General features: G+C 46.0%; 1 protein-coding gene across 1 annotated transcript in view; it reads left to right on the top strand.

Annotated features, from left to right (window-relative positions):
• Nucleotides 1-18194, top strand: part of LOC119466396 (twinfilin-like) — a 49827-nt gene that overhangs the window by 5864 nt on the left and 25769 nt on the right. The window contains exon 3 of the mRNA XM_037726908.2: nucleotides 33-121. Within this exon, the coding sequence (XP_037582836.2) occupies nucleotides 33-121 (89 nt within the window). The remainder of the gene's footprint in view (nucleotides 1-32; nucleotides 122-18194) is intronic.

Genomic DNA, 18194 nt, shown 5'->3' with positions numbered 1-18194 from the left:
TGCTTAGTTGAGTTATCCAAATGTCTATGCAGGAACAGATCTGGACTGGCTCGCATTGTCGACGTGCATCCTCAAAGGACGTCCTTTTTGGTCCGTGAATTGGTTATCTACGTCAAAGTGGGTAAGTATTTGAACTGAGCATCTCAATATCTCAGCAAGCAAATTAACGCGCTTTTAGTATGTAGTAAATCGTGCAAACTTGTTTGTTTTCTCAAGAGGCTGCTTCCGCGAACAACATAACTGCGGGCACAAATGTGAATATGAAAGCACTGAGCGCCTCAGACGGCGCAGAACGTAGCAGCGACTGTCGAGTGGGGCAAAACTCGCGCATGCGCATTTGGCTCGATGCCGCAGTGGTGAGGCAGCCGCAGCGAGAAGGGGGGTCGCGCATGCCCAGATAACTTCTTGCGGTATGCTACAACTCTCTGATAATCGAGACGCGTAAATTGCATCTTCGTTAATTGTATTAGGGCACATAATATGTGAGGGGAACCAAATACATTAGAAAAACAAAACTTCTAAAAACGAAAGGAGACAGGGGGGGTTGGGGGGCGGTTGGCGCCCAACTTCTGACACTTTATTTCGCGACACCTGCGAGAGCTTTTGTAGAAAATGAAAAAGTAACAACAAAAAGAAAGCTGTAGCATAGTAGCTGAGGCTGCCAGCGGGCAAGCCTAGCTTCCAGGAGGACGGTGAATTCAATGCGTCACGAGACCGGAGGCAGAGGCGGATTCGTCCGGGGAAAGGGTCTCATGTGTAACAAGCAGTATCTGTCTCTACTATCGGTTTGTCAACGACTGAGGTACCGAAAGAAGCCATTTTTTTTTCTTCCTGAACGATGGAATTTGAGTCATGCACGGGAAATCTGGATGGTTTAGGTTCGCCCTGCACACTGGAAATTGCAAATGGGTGCCTCATTCGCACCTCGGTTGCGTCAGTTTTGCATTCTTCGGTGCTGCGCGCTTATTGTTTTACTACGGGAGGAGTACAGGCGGTGTTCAGCGTTTCCTAACGTCGGTGGACGGCGATAAAGTCGGTGCCAGAAAACTACTGCAAGGCACAAGTGATAGGTGCGCGATGCGTAATTGATCGTTCCCTACAACGGGCACGATACGTGTAAGCAGAGCATTCGCGTAAGCCGAAAAGAAATGCTGGAACCGCTATTCTTCTTTCTGGGGTTTTACGTGCCATAACAAGTTCTGATTATGAGACACGCCGTAGTGGAGGGCTCCGGATTATTTTGACCACCTGGGTTTCTTTAACGTGCACTTCAGCACAAGCACACGGGCGTTTTTGCATTTCGCCTCCATCGAAATGCGGCCGCCGCGGCCGGGATTCATTCCCGCGACTTCGTGCTCAGGAGCGCAACGCCTTAGCTAACAGAGCCACCGCGGCGGGTTAGGAACCGCTATTCTCAGGAATACATTGTCGTTACAGACGCTTCATGTAACCGCTGTTAAGCGTCTGAAACGACAATGTCTCCCTGAGAAGGTTGGGGTGGAGGATGGGGCACAGTCGCTGCGTGCGGCACTCTACCGTGACACCACTCGCGAGAATGGAGAATTTTTTTGTCTGCACGCGCGCAAACCTTTCCCAGATGATTGGAAATATTGCATTTTAGGATGAAAGCAAGGGACTACTACACGTATAAACTACAAGCCAACCAGACACTTAATTTCTAGACATTATGCAGCGTTTCACTCATGACCATGCACATCACATAACACCTATATAAACTTGGAGAAGGGAAACTGTACCTTCCACAGTCCAACGTAAATAATAGTAGCGAAGGCATTGTGAACTAAAGTATATGACGGAGAGATGGCGCAGGCAAAATTAAAACTAATATCAGTACGTAGTGAGCAATATGACCGCTCCGGTAGCGGCTGCTGGAGCTCGTCGCACGGCTCGCTCGCTGGTTTTGTGCGTTTTGTTACCGCTTTCGGGGTGTTATTCGTGTGTACGGTACCCTAACAAGGCTACAGATATCTTTATTATGTCGCCTGGTAATCAAGAGTCCTGAACTGGCAAAAAAAATACTTCACACAAGTAAGCGTACATTGTTTATTGTCAATGGCGAATGAAGTACATGCTTACATTTCCGTACAGGTCAGGTGGACTTAATGCTGTCACTCACTGAGCTTACAGCGTACAGAAACACAGACAGCCATCTATTAAATGGAATCGAAAGCTGAAATCGAGCGAAATTTTATCATCGTGCTTGCCGTGCCGCTAAAGCAGGGAGAACTAAGGGTCAGACAGTTAAATTCATCGTGGGCTACCTTCGAGCTTGTATAGTTCCCTACAGTGCTGCTTGACTTGTTTATATTATACGTTATTGAAGATTATGTGCAAACGTTTACGTGTTAACATAGCATGTTAACACGGGTGTTTTCGCATTTCGCCCCCATCGAAATGTGGCCGTAGTTGCCGGGATTCAATCCCGCGACCTTGTGCTCAGCAGCCCAACGCCATAGCAATTGAGCAACCACGGTGGGTTCAGAGAATTTTGTCTGAGTATATGTGACGCGGGTTTGACTTTGCCCATGTATTGGACGGATTTTAAATGATGATTTTCCCATTGAAGAGCCGCAAATACTAAGTGGCACAAAGTTACCCAAGTGGACGTCAAAGGTTCATTGAAGAGTGGTACATTCCCAGTGGCCCAAGTTGCCAACACAGGGGTTCATTGAAGACCGGCGAATACCCAGTGGCACATACATAGTAGTAGCCCAAGTCGACGTCAAGAGGTTCATTGAAATGCCACGCATCTCCAGTGGAACATACGGAGTGACACGAGTTGGCGTCAAGGAGGTTGATTGAAGAGCAACACATAAGAATGGGCAAAATACGTGTAACAATAGTTGGCGGGAAACGGTTTAACTGATGAGCTGCACATGCCCAATATCATATTCCCAGTGACTAGCGATAGTCCGGTTGTCAGTTTCAAACCCCCTTCCCTAAGCGCAGCACTCCGGCCATCTACCTATTAGACTACGGACTCTCTCCCAGTGATCCAATTTGGCGGCAAAACGGTTACAGAAAGACACGCATGCAGATACATACACAGACATACACAGCCATACACAGACTGGCACAACAGACCGACAAACAGACACAAACATATACACAGACAGGCAGGCAGGGCAGGCAGGGCAGGCAGGGCAGGCAGGGCAGGCAGGGCAGGCAGGGCAGGCAGGGCAGGCAGGGCAGGCAGGGCAGGCAGGGCAGGGCAGGGCAGGGCAGGCAGGGCAGGGCAGGCAGGGCAGGGCGGGGCAGGCAGGGCTGGGCAGGGCAGGGCAGCGCAGGGTAGGGCAGGCAGGGTAGGCAGGCAGGCAGGCAGGCAGGCAAGCAGGCAGAGACTCCCCCCGAAAATTCCGTAAAGTATCCTAAGAATTCTAATCGCTTTAAATGTTTAGGCTGTATCAGCGCTACAGCAGTAGGGGATGCGTGAAACGCCTTGTCTCTTAATTGTTGCGCCCACTTGACGGAAAGTTAGCATCGAATAAGGTTTGCACAAAAGATTAACATTCAGTTTATGCAATAATAAACAAAAAGCATTCCAGCAACTAAACATGCATTATTTATAACGTAGTGGGGGACTCCGGAAATTTGGACCACCTGGGGTTCTTTAACGTAGGTGCACCGTAAAGAACCTCAGGTGGTCCAAATTTCCGGAGTCCCCCACTACGACGTGCCTCATAATCAGATCATGGTTTTGGCACGTAAAACCCCATAATTTAATTAATTAATAATGTTGCGAGAATGCACGTAAATAAATACTGATGCTTTCCCTCAAAGTGCAGGTAAAGGCGTGAAAACTACGAGCATATTGACAAAAGAAAGTTAATAATGACATTATGTGCTATATATGCGTGAAAATGTTGCAATGCACTACTATTTTATAATATCAACGCCAAAGAATACGTATATACAAGCTATAGACAGTGTGCTTAAACACCCTTCCAAATCTCGCATATCATCAGCTTCTCTTATTTCATCTACCAGCTGATCATAATGACGTTAGATATCAGCACATCTGTTGATGTCAGGAGCACAGCCACGACCGTTGCAGTGCCAACGATGGTGTGCATATGACTAGCCTCGCCCATGTCACGTCGTAGAGAATATTAACGTTCTGCGCGGTAAAAACAGAAATGCGATGAAATTCTGGATCTCAAGCATTAAACTGTATTACACGCATCGAACTCGCATCAAACTGTTTGTTGATACGTTTATCTCAAGTGCTGTGCTCCGAGAACCGACATCCAGCCGCTCAATGTAGGATTCAGGGGAATGCAAACGAGCAATCTTCTGGCGTAATTTCCCGAGCAACTTATCACATTTGCTTGGTTGGGTTATCCAACTGCTTATGCAGGAGCCGGTCTGGACAGGCCCGCATTATCGACGTGCATCTTCTGTGGACTTCCTGGTCCATGAATAAGTTATCTAGGTCAAAGTTGGTAAGTATCTGAACCGAGCCTCTAATATCTCAACAAGCAAACTAACACGCTTTTAGTGAAAACTAAATCATGCAAAGACGTTTGTTTTCTCAAGAGGCTACTTCGACGAACATTATAATGGCGGGAAGCTCGCAAATGCTTCCACAGCCACGAAAAAAGTGAGCGCCTCAGGCGGCGTGAAGACGTAGCAGTGACGGTAGAGTGGGTCATATATCGCGCATGCGTAGTTGGCTCGGTGCGGCAGTGGCGAGGCAGCCGCAGCAAAAGGGGGCTTGCGCATGCCCAGATAACTTCTTGCGGTTTGCTATAACTCTTCGACAATCAAGACGAGTAAATCGTATCTTCGTTAATAATGCTAAGAATAGAGTACTTTCGCGTTGATGATGGATGTAGCCTCGATCTAACGAAAAGTCGCCGTTTTCTGGAATTCGCGAACGTAATTATCTGTGCAGGGAACCAGTCAGATGACAAACAAATCCCATAAGATAAAGCCGAGAAACGGGCCGCGGGAGTGGGGGGGGGTGCTTGACTTTTGACTTTATTTCGAGACACCTCCGACAGCTTTTAAAGAAAGTGAAAAACAAGAATGAAGAGACAGCTGTAGCTTCGCACCTGATCCGGTCAGTGGATAGGCCTAGCGTCCAGGAGGACGGCGAACTTGGAGCGCCGAGAGGAGAGGCAAAGGCGGATTCCTCCGTGAAAAGTGTCTCATCTGAAGCAGTAGCTACAGGTACTGTCTGTTTGTCAACGACTGGCGTAACGAAAACAAAGAGTATCTAGCAGAAGGCATATCTTGGCAATTTTGGTAATGCACGCAAGTCCTATTGAGAGTGACTCTTACTTAAAGGAAAGTTTTGAATAACCTATTTCCCTGCAAGCCTACAGGTGCCATGCGTTTCTGTCGATAGATTGCACTACTCAACCAGACAATGCAATCGTAGGCCAAATATTGTTCATTTTCAGGACTACAATGAGAAACAAATAGTGTTTAAAAACGTCGATAAAGCCGAAGGGACAAAGATATCTATTCAGCACAATTACTCTCGACATACACTGCAGAAAAGTGAACTGTTATAGGCAAGTTATGGAAGTGACAAACAGCAAGGAGAGAAAGTTTCATTTGTCACCAAAACGCGAGTGAGCGGTGAACTCGTTGTGGTAGTTCCAGGAATGATTGCCCTATACGTTGCTCTAGTAATCAATTACAACTCTTGGGAGCATACGAGCATATTGACAAAAGAAAGTTAATAATGACATTATGTGCTATATATACGTGAAAATGTTGCAAAGCACTACTATTTTATAATATGAACGCCAAAGAATACGTATATACAAGCTATATACAATTTGCTTAAACACCCTTCCAAATCGCGCATAGCATCAGCTTCTCTTATTTCATGTACCAGCTGATCATAATGACGCTAGATGTAAATGCCCGTAGCGTCATGAACAAACTTGCCAAACTTGATGCTGTTCTCGTAGAATATGAGCGTCATTTTGAACATAGATCTGGCTTTAAGGCGACATTGATGACGCTAATGTTTTGAGTCCCTCATATTACTTTTTTCTTCATGACCGACATACTATAAGCGGTTGTGTTGCTGTTGCGATAAAACATGGATTCCGGGCGTCTCTGTTAACTGAGAAAGAAGACCGTGAAAGTATTACATAGAAATTGTGCTTTTTACTATGTGGGTTATTGTTGCCGGCATTTTATTGTGCTCCCAATGCATCGCCTAGATATTTCCAGGATCTATGCAATCACTTGGCAAGTTTATTATCAAAAATGTTTCATTATTCTTGGCGATCTTTATTTTTCTTTTTAGGACTGAAATTGTCCATTCTGAAATACAGATATTGGTTTCCTGCTTGATATTATGTGGCTGTTGTAAGAGACCTGGCTTCGTGACGACACCGATGACGCCGTTTTTTTCTTATGCAAGGAATGAGTATGTTGTACACTGCACTGCATATTTAACGTGCACTACAGCACAAGCACGCGGGCGTTTTTGCATTTCGCCTCCATCGAAATGCGGCCGCCCCGGCCGGGATTCATTCCCGCGAGCTCGTGCTCAGGAGCGCTACGCCTTAGCTAACTGAGCCACCGCGGCGGGTTGGGAACCGCTATTCTCAGGAATACATTGTCGTTTCAGACGCTTATTGGAACCGCTGTTAGCGTCTGAAACGACAATCGCTCCCTCAGAAGTTTGGGGTGGAGGATGGGGCACGGTCGCTGCGCGCGGCCATCTACCGTGACGCCACTCGCGAGAATGGAGTAGTTTCTTGTCTGCACGCGCGCAAGCCTTTCCTAGATGATTGGAAATGTTGCCTTTTAGGATAAAAGCAAGGGACTAAACTACACGTATGAACTGCATGCCAACCAGACACTTCAATTTCTTCAATTTCTAGACATTAAGCAGCGTTTCACTCATGACCACATCACAGAACACCTATATAAAATTGGAGAAGGGAAACTGTACCTTCCACAGTCCAACGTAAATAAGAGTAGCGAGGGCATTGTGAACTAAAGTATATGACGGAGAGATGGCGAAGGCAAAATTAAAACTAATATCATCAGTACGTAGTGAGCAATATGACCGCTCGGTAGCGGCTGCTGGAGCTCGTCGCGCGGCTCGCTCGCTGGTTTTGTGCGTTTTGTTACTGCTTTCGGGGCGTTATTCGTGTGTACGGTACTCTAACATGGCTACAGATGTCTTTATTATGTCGCCTGGTAATCGGGAGTCCTGAACTGGCAAAAAAAAACACTTCAAACAAGTAAGCGTACATTGTTTATTGTCAATGGCGAATGAAGCAGTATATGCTTACATTTTCGTACAGGTCAGGTGGACTTAATGCTGTCACTCACTGAGCTTACAGCGTACAGAAACACATACAGTCATCTATTAAATGGAATCGAAAGCTGAGATCGAGCGAAATTTTATCATCGTGCTTGCTGTGCCGCTAAAGCAGGTAGAACGAATCGTCAGACAGTTATATTTATCGTGGGCTACCTTCGCACTTGTACAGTTCCCTACAGTGCTGCTTGACTTGTTTCATACTATAAGTTATTGAAGATTATGTGCAAACGTTTCCGTGTTAACGTAGGATGTTAACACGGGTGTTTTCGCATTTCGCCCCCATCGAAATGTGGCCGTCATTGCCGGGATTCGATCCCGCGACCTCGTGCTCAGCAGCCCTACGCCATAGCAATTGAGCAACCACGGTGGATTCGGAGAAGTTTGCCTGAGTATATGTGACGCGGGTTTGACTTTGCCCATGTATTGGACGGATCTTAAATGATGGTTTTCCCATGGAAGAGCCGCAAATACAAAGTGGCACAAAGTTACCCAAGTTGGCGTCAAAGGTTCATTGAAGAGTGGTACATTCCCAGTGGCCCAAGTTGCCAACACAGGGGTTCAATGAAGACCGGCGAATACCCAGTGGCACATACATAGTAGTAGCCCAAGTCGACGTCAAGAGGTTCATTGAAATGCGGCGCATCTCCAGTGGAACATACGGAGTGACACGAGTTGGCGTCAAGGAGGTTGATTGAAGAGCAACGCATAAGAATGGGCAAAATACGTGTAACAATAGTTGGCGGGAAACGGTTTAACTGATGAGCTGCACATGTCCAATATCATATTCCCAGTGACTAGCGATAGTCCGGTGGTCAGTTTCAAACCCCCTTCCCTAAGCGCAGCACTCCGGCCATCTACCTATTAGACTACGGACTCCCTCCCAGTGATCCAATTTGGCGGCAAAACGGTTACAGAAAGACACGCATGCAGATACATAGACATAGACAGCCATACACAGACTGGCACAACAGACCGACAGACAGACACAAACATATACACAGACAGGGCAGGCAGGGCAGGCAGGGCAGGCAGGGCAGGAAGGGCAGGCAGGGCAGGCAGGGCAGGCAGGGCAGGCAGGCAGGCAGGCAGGCAGGGCAGGCAGGGCAGGCAGGGCAGGCAGGCAGGCAGGCAGGGCAGGGCAGGGCAGGGCAGGGCAGGCAGAGCAGGCAGAGCAGGCAGAGCAGGCAGGCAGGCAGGCAGGCAGGCAGGCAGGCAGGCAGGGCAGGGCAGGCAGGCAGGGCAGGCAGGCAGGGCAGGGCAGGCAGGGCAGGGCAGCGCAGCGCAGGGTAGGCAGGCAGGCAGAGACTCCCCCCGAAAAGTCCGTAAAGTATTCTAAGAATTCTAATCGCTTTAAATGTTTAGGCTGTATCAGCGCTACAGTAGTAGAGGATCCGTGAAACGCCTTGTCTCTTAATTGCTGCGCCCAGTTGACGGAAAGTCAGCATCGAATAAGGTTTGCACAAAAGATTAGCATTCAGTTTATGCAATAATAAACAACAAATAGCATTCCAGCAACTAAACATGCATTATTTATAACGTAGTGGGGGACTCCGGAAATTTGGACCACCTGGGGTTCTTTAACGTAGGTGCACCGTAAAGAACCTCAGGTGGTCCAAATTTTCGGAGTCCCCCACTACGGCGTGCCTCATAATCAGATCGTGGTTTTGGCACGTAAAACCCCATAATTTAATTAATAAAGTTGCGAGAATGCACGTAAATAAATACTGATGCTTTCCCTCAAAGTGCAGGTAAAGGCGTGAACACTACGAGCATATTGACAAAAGAAAGTTAATTATGACATTATGTGCTATATATGCGTGGAAATGTTGCAAAGCACTACTATTTTATACTATCAACGATAAATAATACGTATATACAAGCTATAGACAGTGTGCTTAAACACCCTTCCAAATCTCGCATAGCATCAGCTTCTCTTATTTCATGTACCAGCTGATCATAATGACGCTAGATATCAGCACATCTGTTGATGTCAGGAGCACAGCCACAACCGTTGCAGTGCCAACGATGGTGTGCATATGACCAGCCTCGCCCATGTCACGTCGTAGGGAATATTAACGTTCTGCGCGGTAAAAACAGAAATGCGATGAGGTTCTGGATCTCAAGCATTAAACTGTATTACAGGCGTCGAACTCGCATCAAACTGTTTGTTGATACGTTTATCTCAAGTGCTGTGCTCCGAGAACCGACATCCAGCCGCTCAATGTAGGATTCAGGGGAATGCAAACGAGCAATCTTCTGGCGTAATTTCCCGAGCAACTTATCACATTTGCTTGGTTGGGTTATCCAACTGCTTATGCAGGAGCCGGTCTGGACAGGCCCGCATTATCGACGTGCATCTTCTGTGGACTTTCTGGTCCATGAATAAGTTATCTAGGTCAAAGTTGGTAAGTATCTGAACCGAGCCTCTAATATCTCAACAAGCAAACTAACACGCTTTTAGTGAAAAGTAAATCATGCAAAGACGTTTGTTTTCTCAAGAGGCTACTTCGATGAACCTTATAATGGCGGGAAGCTCGCAAATGCTTCCACAACCACGAAAGAAGTGAGCGCCTCAGGCGGCGTGAAGACGTAGCAGTGACGGTAGAGTGGGTCATAGCTCGCGCATGCGTAGTTGGCTCGGTGCGGCAGTGGCGAGGCAGCCGCAGAAAAAGGGGGCTTGCGCATGCCCAGATAACTTCTTGCGGTTTGCTATAACTCTTCGACAATCAAGACGAGTAAATCGTATCTTCGTTAATAATGCTAAGAATAGAGTACTTTCGCGTTGATGATGGATGTAGCCTCGATCTAACGAAAAGTCGCCGTTTTCTGGAATTCGCGAACTTAATTATCTGTGCAGAGAACCAGTCAGATGACAAACAAATCCCATAAGATAAAGCCGAGAAACGGGCCGCGGGAGTGGGGGGGGGGGGGGGGGGGGGGGGGGTGCTTGACTTTTGACTTTATTTCGAGACACCTCCGACAGCTTTTAAAGAAAGTGAAAAACAAGAATGAAGAGACAGCTGTAGCTTCGCACCTGATCCGGTCAGTGGATAGGCCTAGCGTCCAGGAGGACGGCTAACTTGGAGCGCCGAGAGGAGAGGCAAAGGCGGATTCCTCCGTGAAAAGTGTCTCATCTGAAGCAGTAGCTACAGGTACTGTCTGTTTGTCAACGACTGGCGTAACGAAAACAAAGAGTATCTAGCAGAAGGCATATCTTGGCAATTTTGGTAATGCACGCAAGTCCTAATGAGAGTGACTCTTACTTAAAGGAATGTTTTGAATAACCTATTTCCCTGCAAGCCTACAGGTGTCATGCGTTTCTGTCGATAGATTGCACTACTCAAGCAGACAATGCAATCGTAGGCCAAATATTGTTCATTTTCAGGACTACAATGAGAAACAAATAGTGTTTAAGAACGTCGATAAAGCCGAAGGGACAAAGATATCTATTGAGCACAATTACTCTCGACATACACTGCAGAAAAGTGAACTGTTGTAGGCAAGTTAGGGAAGTGACAAACAGCAAGGAGAGAAAGTTTCATTTGTCACCAAAACGCGAGTGAGCGGTGAACTCGTTGTGGTAGTTCCAGGAATGACTGCCCTATACGTTGCTCTAGTAATCAATTACAACTCTTGAACATAAATGCCCGTAGCGTCGTGAACAAACTTGCCAAACTTGATGCTGTTCTCTTAGAATATGAGCGTCATCTTGAACATAGATCTGGCTTTAAGGCGACATTGATGACGCTAATGTTTTGAGTCCCTCATGTTACTTTTTTCTTCATGACCGACATACTATAAGCGGCGGTGTTGCTGTTGTGACAAAACATGGATTCCGGGCGTTTGTGTTAAATGAGATTGAAGGTGCTGAAAGTATTACATAGAAATTGTGCTTTTAAATATGTGCGGTATTGTTGCCGGCATTTTATTGTGCCCCCCTACAACTCTTAGATATTTCCAGGACCTATATTTCCAGGACTTGGCAACAGTTTATTATAAAAATATGTTTCATTATTCTTGGCGATCTTAATTTTCTATTTTAGGACTGAAATTGTTCATTCTAAAATACAGAGATTGGTTTTCTACTTCATATTATGTGGCTGTTATAAGAGACCTGGCTTCATGACGACACCGATGACGCCGTTTTTCTTTTATGCAAGGGATGAGAGTGTTGTACACTGCATTGATCTTAAGCTATTCAGCTTTTCAAGGTTCAGATGTAAATAATCGTTTAGATCAATGTTCACGAATATGAACTTACTGTCCTGATAATTTTATACAGCATAAAGCCCAGAACAGACGGCAATATAATACGGAGATGGCGAGATAAATTTTACATCTACAAAAGAAATATAATGCAACGGAAAAAGAAAGGCGTCCAATCACAGTGTTAAAACGTACAGTGAAGCGTTAGTGCGCTCAAAACCATTTTCAAAATTTATGTAACTTTTTATACAGAAACTTGATTGGTCTTGGCATTCAGTTGATGTAATCACTGGAGATATTTACGTTTAAATCAATGAAATGTAATCGAGCCGCGCCCATGTCGCGTCGGCGGAAATATTAACTTACTGCAGGGTGAAAACGAAAGAGCGATATGGTTCTCGATCTAATCTTAGAACTGTGTTAAGCGCTTCGAACACACATCTAAATGTTTAGAGATTCATTTATCTGAAATTTTGTGCTCCAAGAAACCATGTTCAGCCGCTCAATGCCAGATTCAGGGGCGGGCAAAAAATAAGCGATCTTCCAGTGCAATTTCCCGAGCAACGTATTCTCACACTTGCTTAGTTGAGTTATCCAAATGCCTTTGCAGGAACAGGTCTGTACTGGCCCGCATTATCGACATGCATCTTCTGCGCACTTTCTTTCTGGTGCCTGAATAAGTTATCTACTTCAAAGTTGGTAAGTATCTGAACCGAGACTCCTAATTTCTCAAGAAGTAAACTAACACGCTTTTAATATGCAGTACATCATGCAAACATGTTTGTTTCCTCAAGAAGCTGCTTCCACGATCAATAAAACTGCGCGAAACTCACAAACGGTTCCACAGCCACGAAAGTAGTAAGCGCCGCAGAGGATGCGTGGGCTCCACTCTACCATGCTCCACTCTATCAGCGATGGTAGAGTGGAGCATAGCTCGCGCATGCGCAGTTGGCTCGGTTCGGCACTGGCCTGGCAGCCGAAGCTAGAAAGGAACTCGCGCATGCCCAGATACCTTCTTGGAGTGTGCTATAACTAGGATATTCAAGACGCGTAAATAATTCCTTCGTTAATAATACTATTTTATGTGCTGAGGGATGTACCCTGGATCTCAGCGAAATGTCGCAGATTTCTTGAAATAACGCAAATGAGAATCTATGAAGGGAACCAGGGCGGGGGAAGGGGGGGGTCAGCTTCCAACTTTTTAGATGCGAAGAAGCTTATGGCGGGGGCTTCGTCCGTCCCTCCCGCGGGGTATCACACCCCCACAGCGCATGCGCGTCCCCTCCCCTCTGTTTCCTCTCCTACGCTCCTCCTTTCTCTCCTCTAGGAATCCGGAGCGGCGCGCACGACAGGTGGTGCGACAGCTGCATACTCCACTGGGGGCGCCACGTGACTGGAACAGTCGCTCATGGCGGCAATGTCATGCTGTCGTCAGCAAGACGCAGCGGAGGTTTACGGCAGCTATCGACGTCTTGCTCTGTGGCACGTAGTGTCGAGAAGCTCACGCTGCGCTCACGAAGATTTATAATTGCGCCGTACTCGCGAAGAAAGTCCATACCGCGGATGAGTTGACGCGAACACTCTTGGAGGACGAGGCAGGTGACTACAAACGTCGACGCACGAATTTTAACTCTTGCAGTACAGCAGCCCAGCGGAATAACAACGTGACCTCCAGCTGTGCGTATGCGTGTTCCATTCTAAGGGGTCATAAATGTCCTAAGAATCGTTGCCAATTTTCCGCTAATCATTGAGTAATCTGCAGCTGTGTCCACCAATGCGCTGACCTGTAGACCGTCTATCAGTGCAGATATGTCAAGCGAGATTCGGTCACCAAGTTCAGATTGGGTAACCGGCGATTCTTTGCCACTGCACTCATACGGGGATGTGACCGATGTGTTGTCTTCCTCACGCGTAGAACTTGCCGTTTTAAGTGAATCTGCGACATTCCGTACAAGCTTTGATGGAGGTCTTCCGCACTTTGAGTTCCAGCGACCTCGCCCCCGAAGGCCGCTGCCTTCAGTTTTCCCGACCGGGGCTTGGCGAGCGGCCCTGTGCCGTCACCCCGAAACGTGGACGAATTGCTGAGGGTCGCCTCGGAGATGGTAACCGCGATTGATGTCGTGTGAAAGGTACGCGTTGCTGGGCCAGATACTCATCAATTTCCTTTGGCCTCTGGTCAACCTGAGGCCGAAAGGAAGTTGATGGAGAAATTGATGGACAACTTCTCCAAAGTTGATGGAGAAGTTGTCGATACGGACACTCGCGGTAGACGTGACCGGCCTCACCGCAATAGTAGCAGAGGGGTCATCTGTCCGACGTACGCCAGAGATCAGACTTCCGCGGGTGTGCACGGCGACCATCGACGTCCCAGCCAGCGTGCGCAGCTTGAATTGTGCCTGGCTGCGTCGTCTGAATTGAGACTGCGGGGAGAGAAACAGGCATGTAGTTTCGCAAGCAGTCCGCATACGTACGGGGCTGAATATCTGCGAACATGAGGGCCGGACCCGCATCAGTGGGCACCACGTTAGGTATCTGTGGGTATCGGTGGCTGTGCAAGCTGAACCTCATGGCGGATAACACTGGCGATGGAACCAACCATTGGCTGCCTCACTCCATACAGCTTCTCCATTTCTTCGCGGACGACAGAGCGAACAATTTCGCGAACCCATTTGGTGATACTGCTCCCGAAGGTGGACAACAATTCGGGAGCTGACGTGGCATTCACCTGCCGGTCGAAGAGGGCAGACCGCTGGTGAAGAACTTTCTCCATCGTCACCGCTTCAGTGAGGAACTCGGCCGCACTTTTTGGACTAAATGACTCAATCGGCCTCTGAACGCGGGATTGTAGTTCACGCTCAGCGCGTTCGCGGCGGTCGGTGTTCCTGAAGCACTCCAGAAGGTGATGTCGGAATTCACGCCAGGATGTTAACACGTCTTCCCTATTTTGGAACCACGTCCGGGCGGCGTCCTTTAAGCTGAAGTAGACGCGCCGAAGTTGTGTGGCATCATCCCAGCAGTTGGTCGCAGCGACGCGTTCAAACTCACTCAGCCAACTCACTCAGCCAGTCATTCACGTCCTCATATATATCTCCGTGAAAGGCAGGGGGCGGCAGCGGGTTCTGAAGGGTACAATATGTCGGAGGACGAGGCGTCGGAACTTCCATGATGATTTGAGACGACGTCATAGCAGGCTGTCCTGGTGTCTCTGGTGGTAAGCCTCGTTGTCGACGGCTTGCTCTGTGAACTGGGGTGTTCACGGGCGTAGGTCTCGGGTTCCTGCTGCCGGACGGGGTCTTGTGCATGGGATGCGTCGTCGTCGTCGTGCCTAGCGCCTCCACCAGTTTTGTCACGCGGTTGGACGACAAAGAGAACAAGATGACAAGGTGGTTTATGATGATGATGATGATGATGATGATGATGATGATGATGATGATGCCTCAACACTTGGCACAACCCACTGAGGGGTATAGGCCACGAACCGGGTGGTATTATTATAGAAATTTAAAATAAATTAATTTATAAATACACAAGTCTAAAAATGAAAATAAATGACTAATTGAAATGAGAAATAAAGCAATAATAAAAGAATTAAGTAGTCTATACAAAGTTAGTCAGCCTTGCCTGAATAGGAATATTAATATGAATTTAATAATAAATTAAATACAGCAAAGGAAATACTATAGATTTTGAAAAATAATAATAATAATAATAATAATAATAATAATATAATTGTGGTTTCGTGACTTAACTTTGAATTTGCTAAATCTATAATTTATTGAAGGATGAATAAATCAATCATGTAAAATGGGAAAATATTAATAAGGCAATCTTTTTGTGTCACATAGAAAATTATAAATGGCTCGGCAAACATTCCCGTGGCTATATCCTAACACCGTGGCTCCAAGTGAGAGTAAAACTGAACTGCTTAACGGCAGTCCTAGATTACGAAGTTGGATTTCCAAACATCGTTGTCGATGATTAGAAAACCGCCGACACGATAATAGAAAGTCATCGATAGATTCTGGTTCATTGCAGAGGTAGCATAATGGTGATGCCGCCAGACCACATCTGTGCAAGTAAAAATTTAGTTGTGGAATACGGCAACACAGACTTGTAAATGTCACTTCGAATTTCCGGTTAGGACACCATTGTCGATTCCAAGAATAATTTAGATGTATTAAGTCTGTTGATTTTGTTAATGCGAGGCTTTTCTTCTCTTCAGTCAAAGAAAACTGCCTATATCTGGCTGCAGTGATATACGCAGTTGCCGGCAGCACAGATATCGCCGGACCCTTTAAAGAAGCTCGTGCTAAAGAATCAGCTATTTCATTAAGTTGGATGTCTCGGTGGCCTGGTACCCATACTAAATGAACTAACTTTAAGTGGGGAGGAGCTAATGTATAAAACGTGTTTAAAGCTGTCAAATTTGTAGATGCGTCAAGCGCGCTTCATACAGAAAGGGAATCTGTGACAATAACTTTTGTAACATGTAGCGGTAACTTTCGCAATGCAAGAATTATTGCCAGAAGTTCGGCCTGAAAAACTGATGTGTAATCTGGCAGGCGAAGTGATAAAGAACAATCAAGGGATTGTGAGTATATTCCCACGCCTGCCTTCTCTTCACACGAGGAAGCATCAGTCGCTATTACATGTATTGGGAAATGGGCCAAATAATCTTGCAAAAGGGCATTCAAATATGTTGGTGGCAGCAGTTTTGCGGTATTGGGGAAAATGCCCGCAAATTCTGTTTTAAAGGACAACGTGGACCTATCAAACGGAATGATTTCCCTAATGCGAACATTTAAAGGTGCTAATTGTGCCTGCATAAATACAACCTGTGGGGTATGTCACCAAGGCCACGTGATCTCAAAAAATGAATTTGGTTCACTAATAAATATATATTCTGCACGTCTAAGAGGAGATTCATAAGCCCTTAAGTAGGTTTGAACCGTAAGCATGCAGAATCTCGTGTGAAGAGAAGGTAAGCGCGCTTCCTGGTATAACACATTATTAGCAACGAATTTAGGCAGGCCTAAACATATTCGAAGAGCTTCTCTCTCTAAAAGAACAAGTGGTCTTATTTTATATTTTGCACCTCCGGAAAACAAAACAGATCCAAATTCTATAATCGGTCGTACATACATACGGTAGATCATAATTAATGTGTCACTTCGCATACCAGACCGCCGGTTACTGATTCTTCGTAATAAACCTACAGCTCTTGTCTCTTTCGTTGCAAAATTTTCTATGTGAGAACGCCAGCTAAGTTTTTCATCATATGTGATACCCAGGTACTTAAGCGACTCTACTTGTGGAATTGTTCTCTGATCATATACTAATGATAAATGTATCGGCCCGGAAAGCGGAAAGACAAGGACTGCACTTTTGTTTACGTTTAGAGACAGGTGAAGAGAGTGAAGCCACGTCTCTAGCATACTTAGGTACGTTTGCAAGGACAGGTAAGGGAATTGATGTCTCTTGCTGTCGCGAAAAATGCGATGTCGTCTGCATAGACATAGAGATGAACTTCCCGGCTGAGTGGAATTGAACTCATCAACAGGTTAAATAGGACAGGAGACAGAACAGCCCCCTGGGGCACCCCTCTTGTCTGTCTGATCGAATTTTGTTGAAGAAACGCCGTTTTGAAAACAATAAAATTTTCTGTTTCTTAGAAATGCAAAAATCCATGTCGTTATATATCTCGGAAACTTGTAGGACTGTAATCTGTCCAGCAGTAGTGGGTACGCGACACTGTCATAAGCTTTCGCCACGTCAAGAATCACTAAAGCACTCAATTCTTTTCTTTTCTTGCAAGTTGGATACGGCTTTCCAAGTCTACATGCGCACACCAAATGGAGAGACCAGGCCGGAAACCTATTTCACTTGGGCTCAGTAACGAATTTTTAGATATATGATCCATCATGCGATCATACAGAACTCTTTCAATAAGTTTTACCATATTTGAGGTAAGAGAAATAGGTCGAATATTGTCAAGATTGTAGCCAGCTCCTTGTTTCTTAAGTAGCAGAATTATTTTGGCTGTCCTCCATTCTTGAGGAATCCAAGCTTTTCTTAAAGAATAATTCACTGTGTTCAGAAGTTCCTCAGGAGACATTGCAAACAAAATTTTTAACATGGCATTGGAAATGCCATCAGGGACCTGGTGCTGAGGCAGGCAAAGATCTAACGATATTGGAAAGCTCCGACACTGTGACTTCCACAAAGTTTAGTCCTGGCTCAAACCGTCTTGTCGTATCCTCTACTTTCTCGTCTTCTCCGTGTTGTTTTTCCCAAAACGCTAGGTGGCACTATAATTTACGACTGGTCAACAATGTATCCAGCGATAAACGCTTTTTGTACAAACAATGCCATATACAAACGCTTCATTAGAAGGTACTAGAAAATTTGAATATTGCCCACTGCCCCAATGCAAACCTTTAGCGAAACAATTTTTCCCTCAGTTATCAAGTTTTCAAGGGGAACTGTGCAGCACCTAAGTTTATATTCATGAATTAGGACAAAAAAAGTTGTTTGGATTATAGACACCTCCCTTTTCCCTTAATGGCGTAAACCATATGAGAATGCAGGGCAATCCTGTGCTCTATTGGTATTGTATTTCTTAACCGCAAGTGTGCACCCAAGGGCCTTTCCTAGAGAAAGCGAATCG

Source organism: Dermacentor silvarum, chromosome 10 (assembly GCF_013339745.2).
Source record: "Dermacentor silvarum isolate Dsil-2018 chromosome 10, BIME_Dsil_1.4, whole genome shotgun sequence".
Lineage (NCBI taxonomy): Eukaryota > Metazoa > Arthropoda > Arachnida > Ixodida > Ixodidae > Dermacentor > Dermacentor silvarum.
The sequence above is the reverse complement of the archived record's forward strand: the minus strand, read 5'-3'. Positions and strand labels throughout refer to the sequence as shown.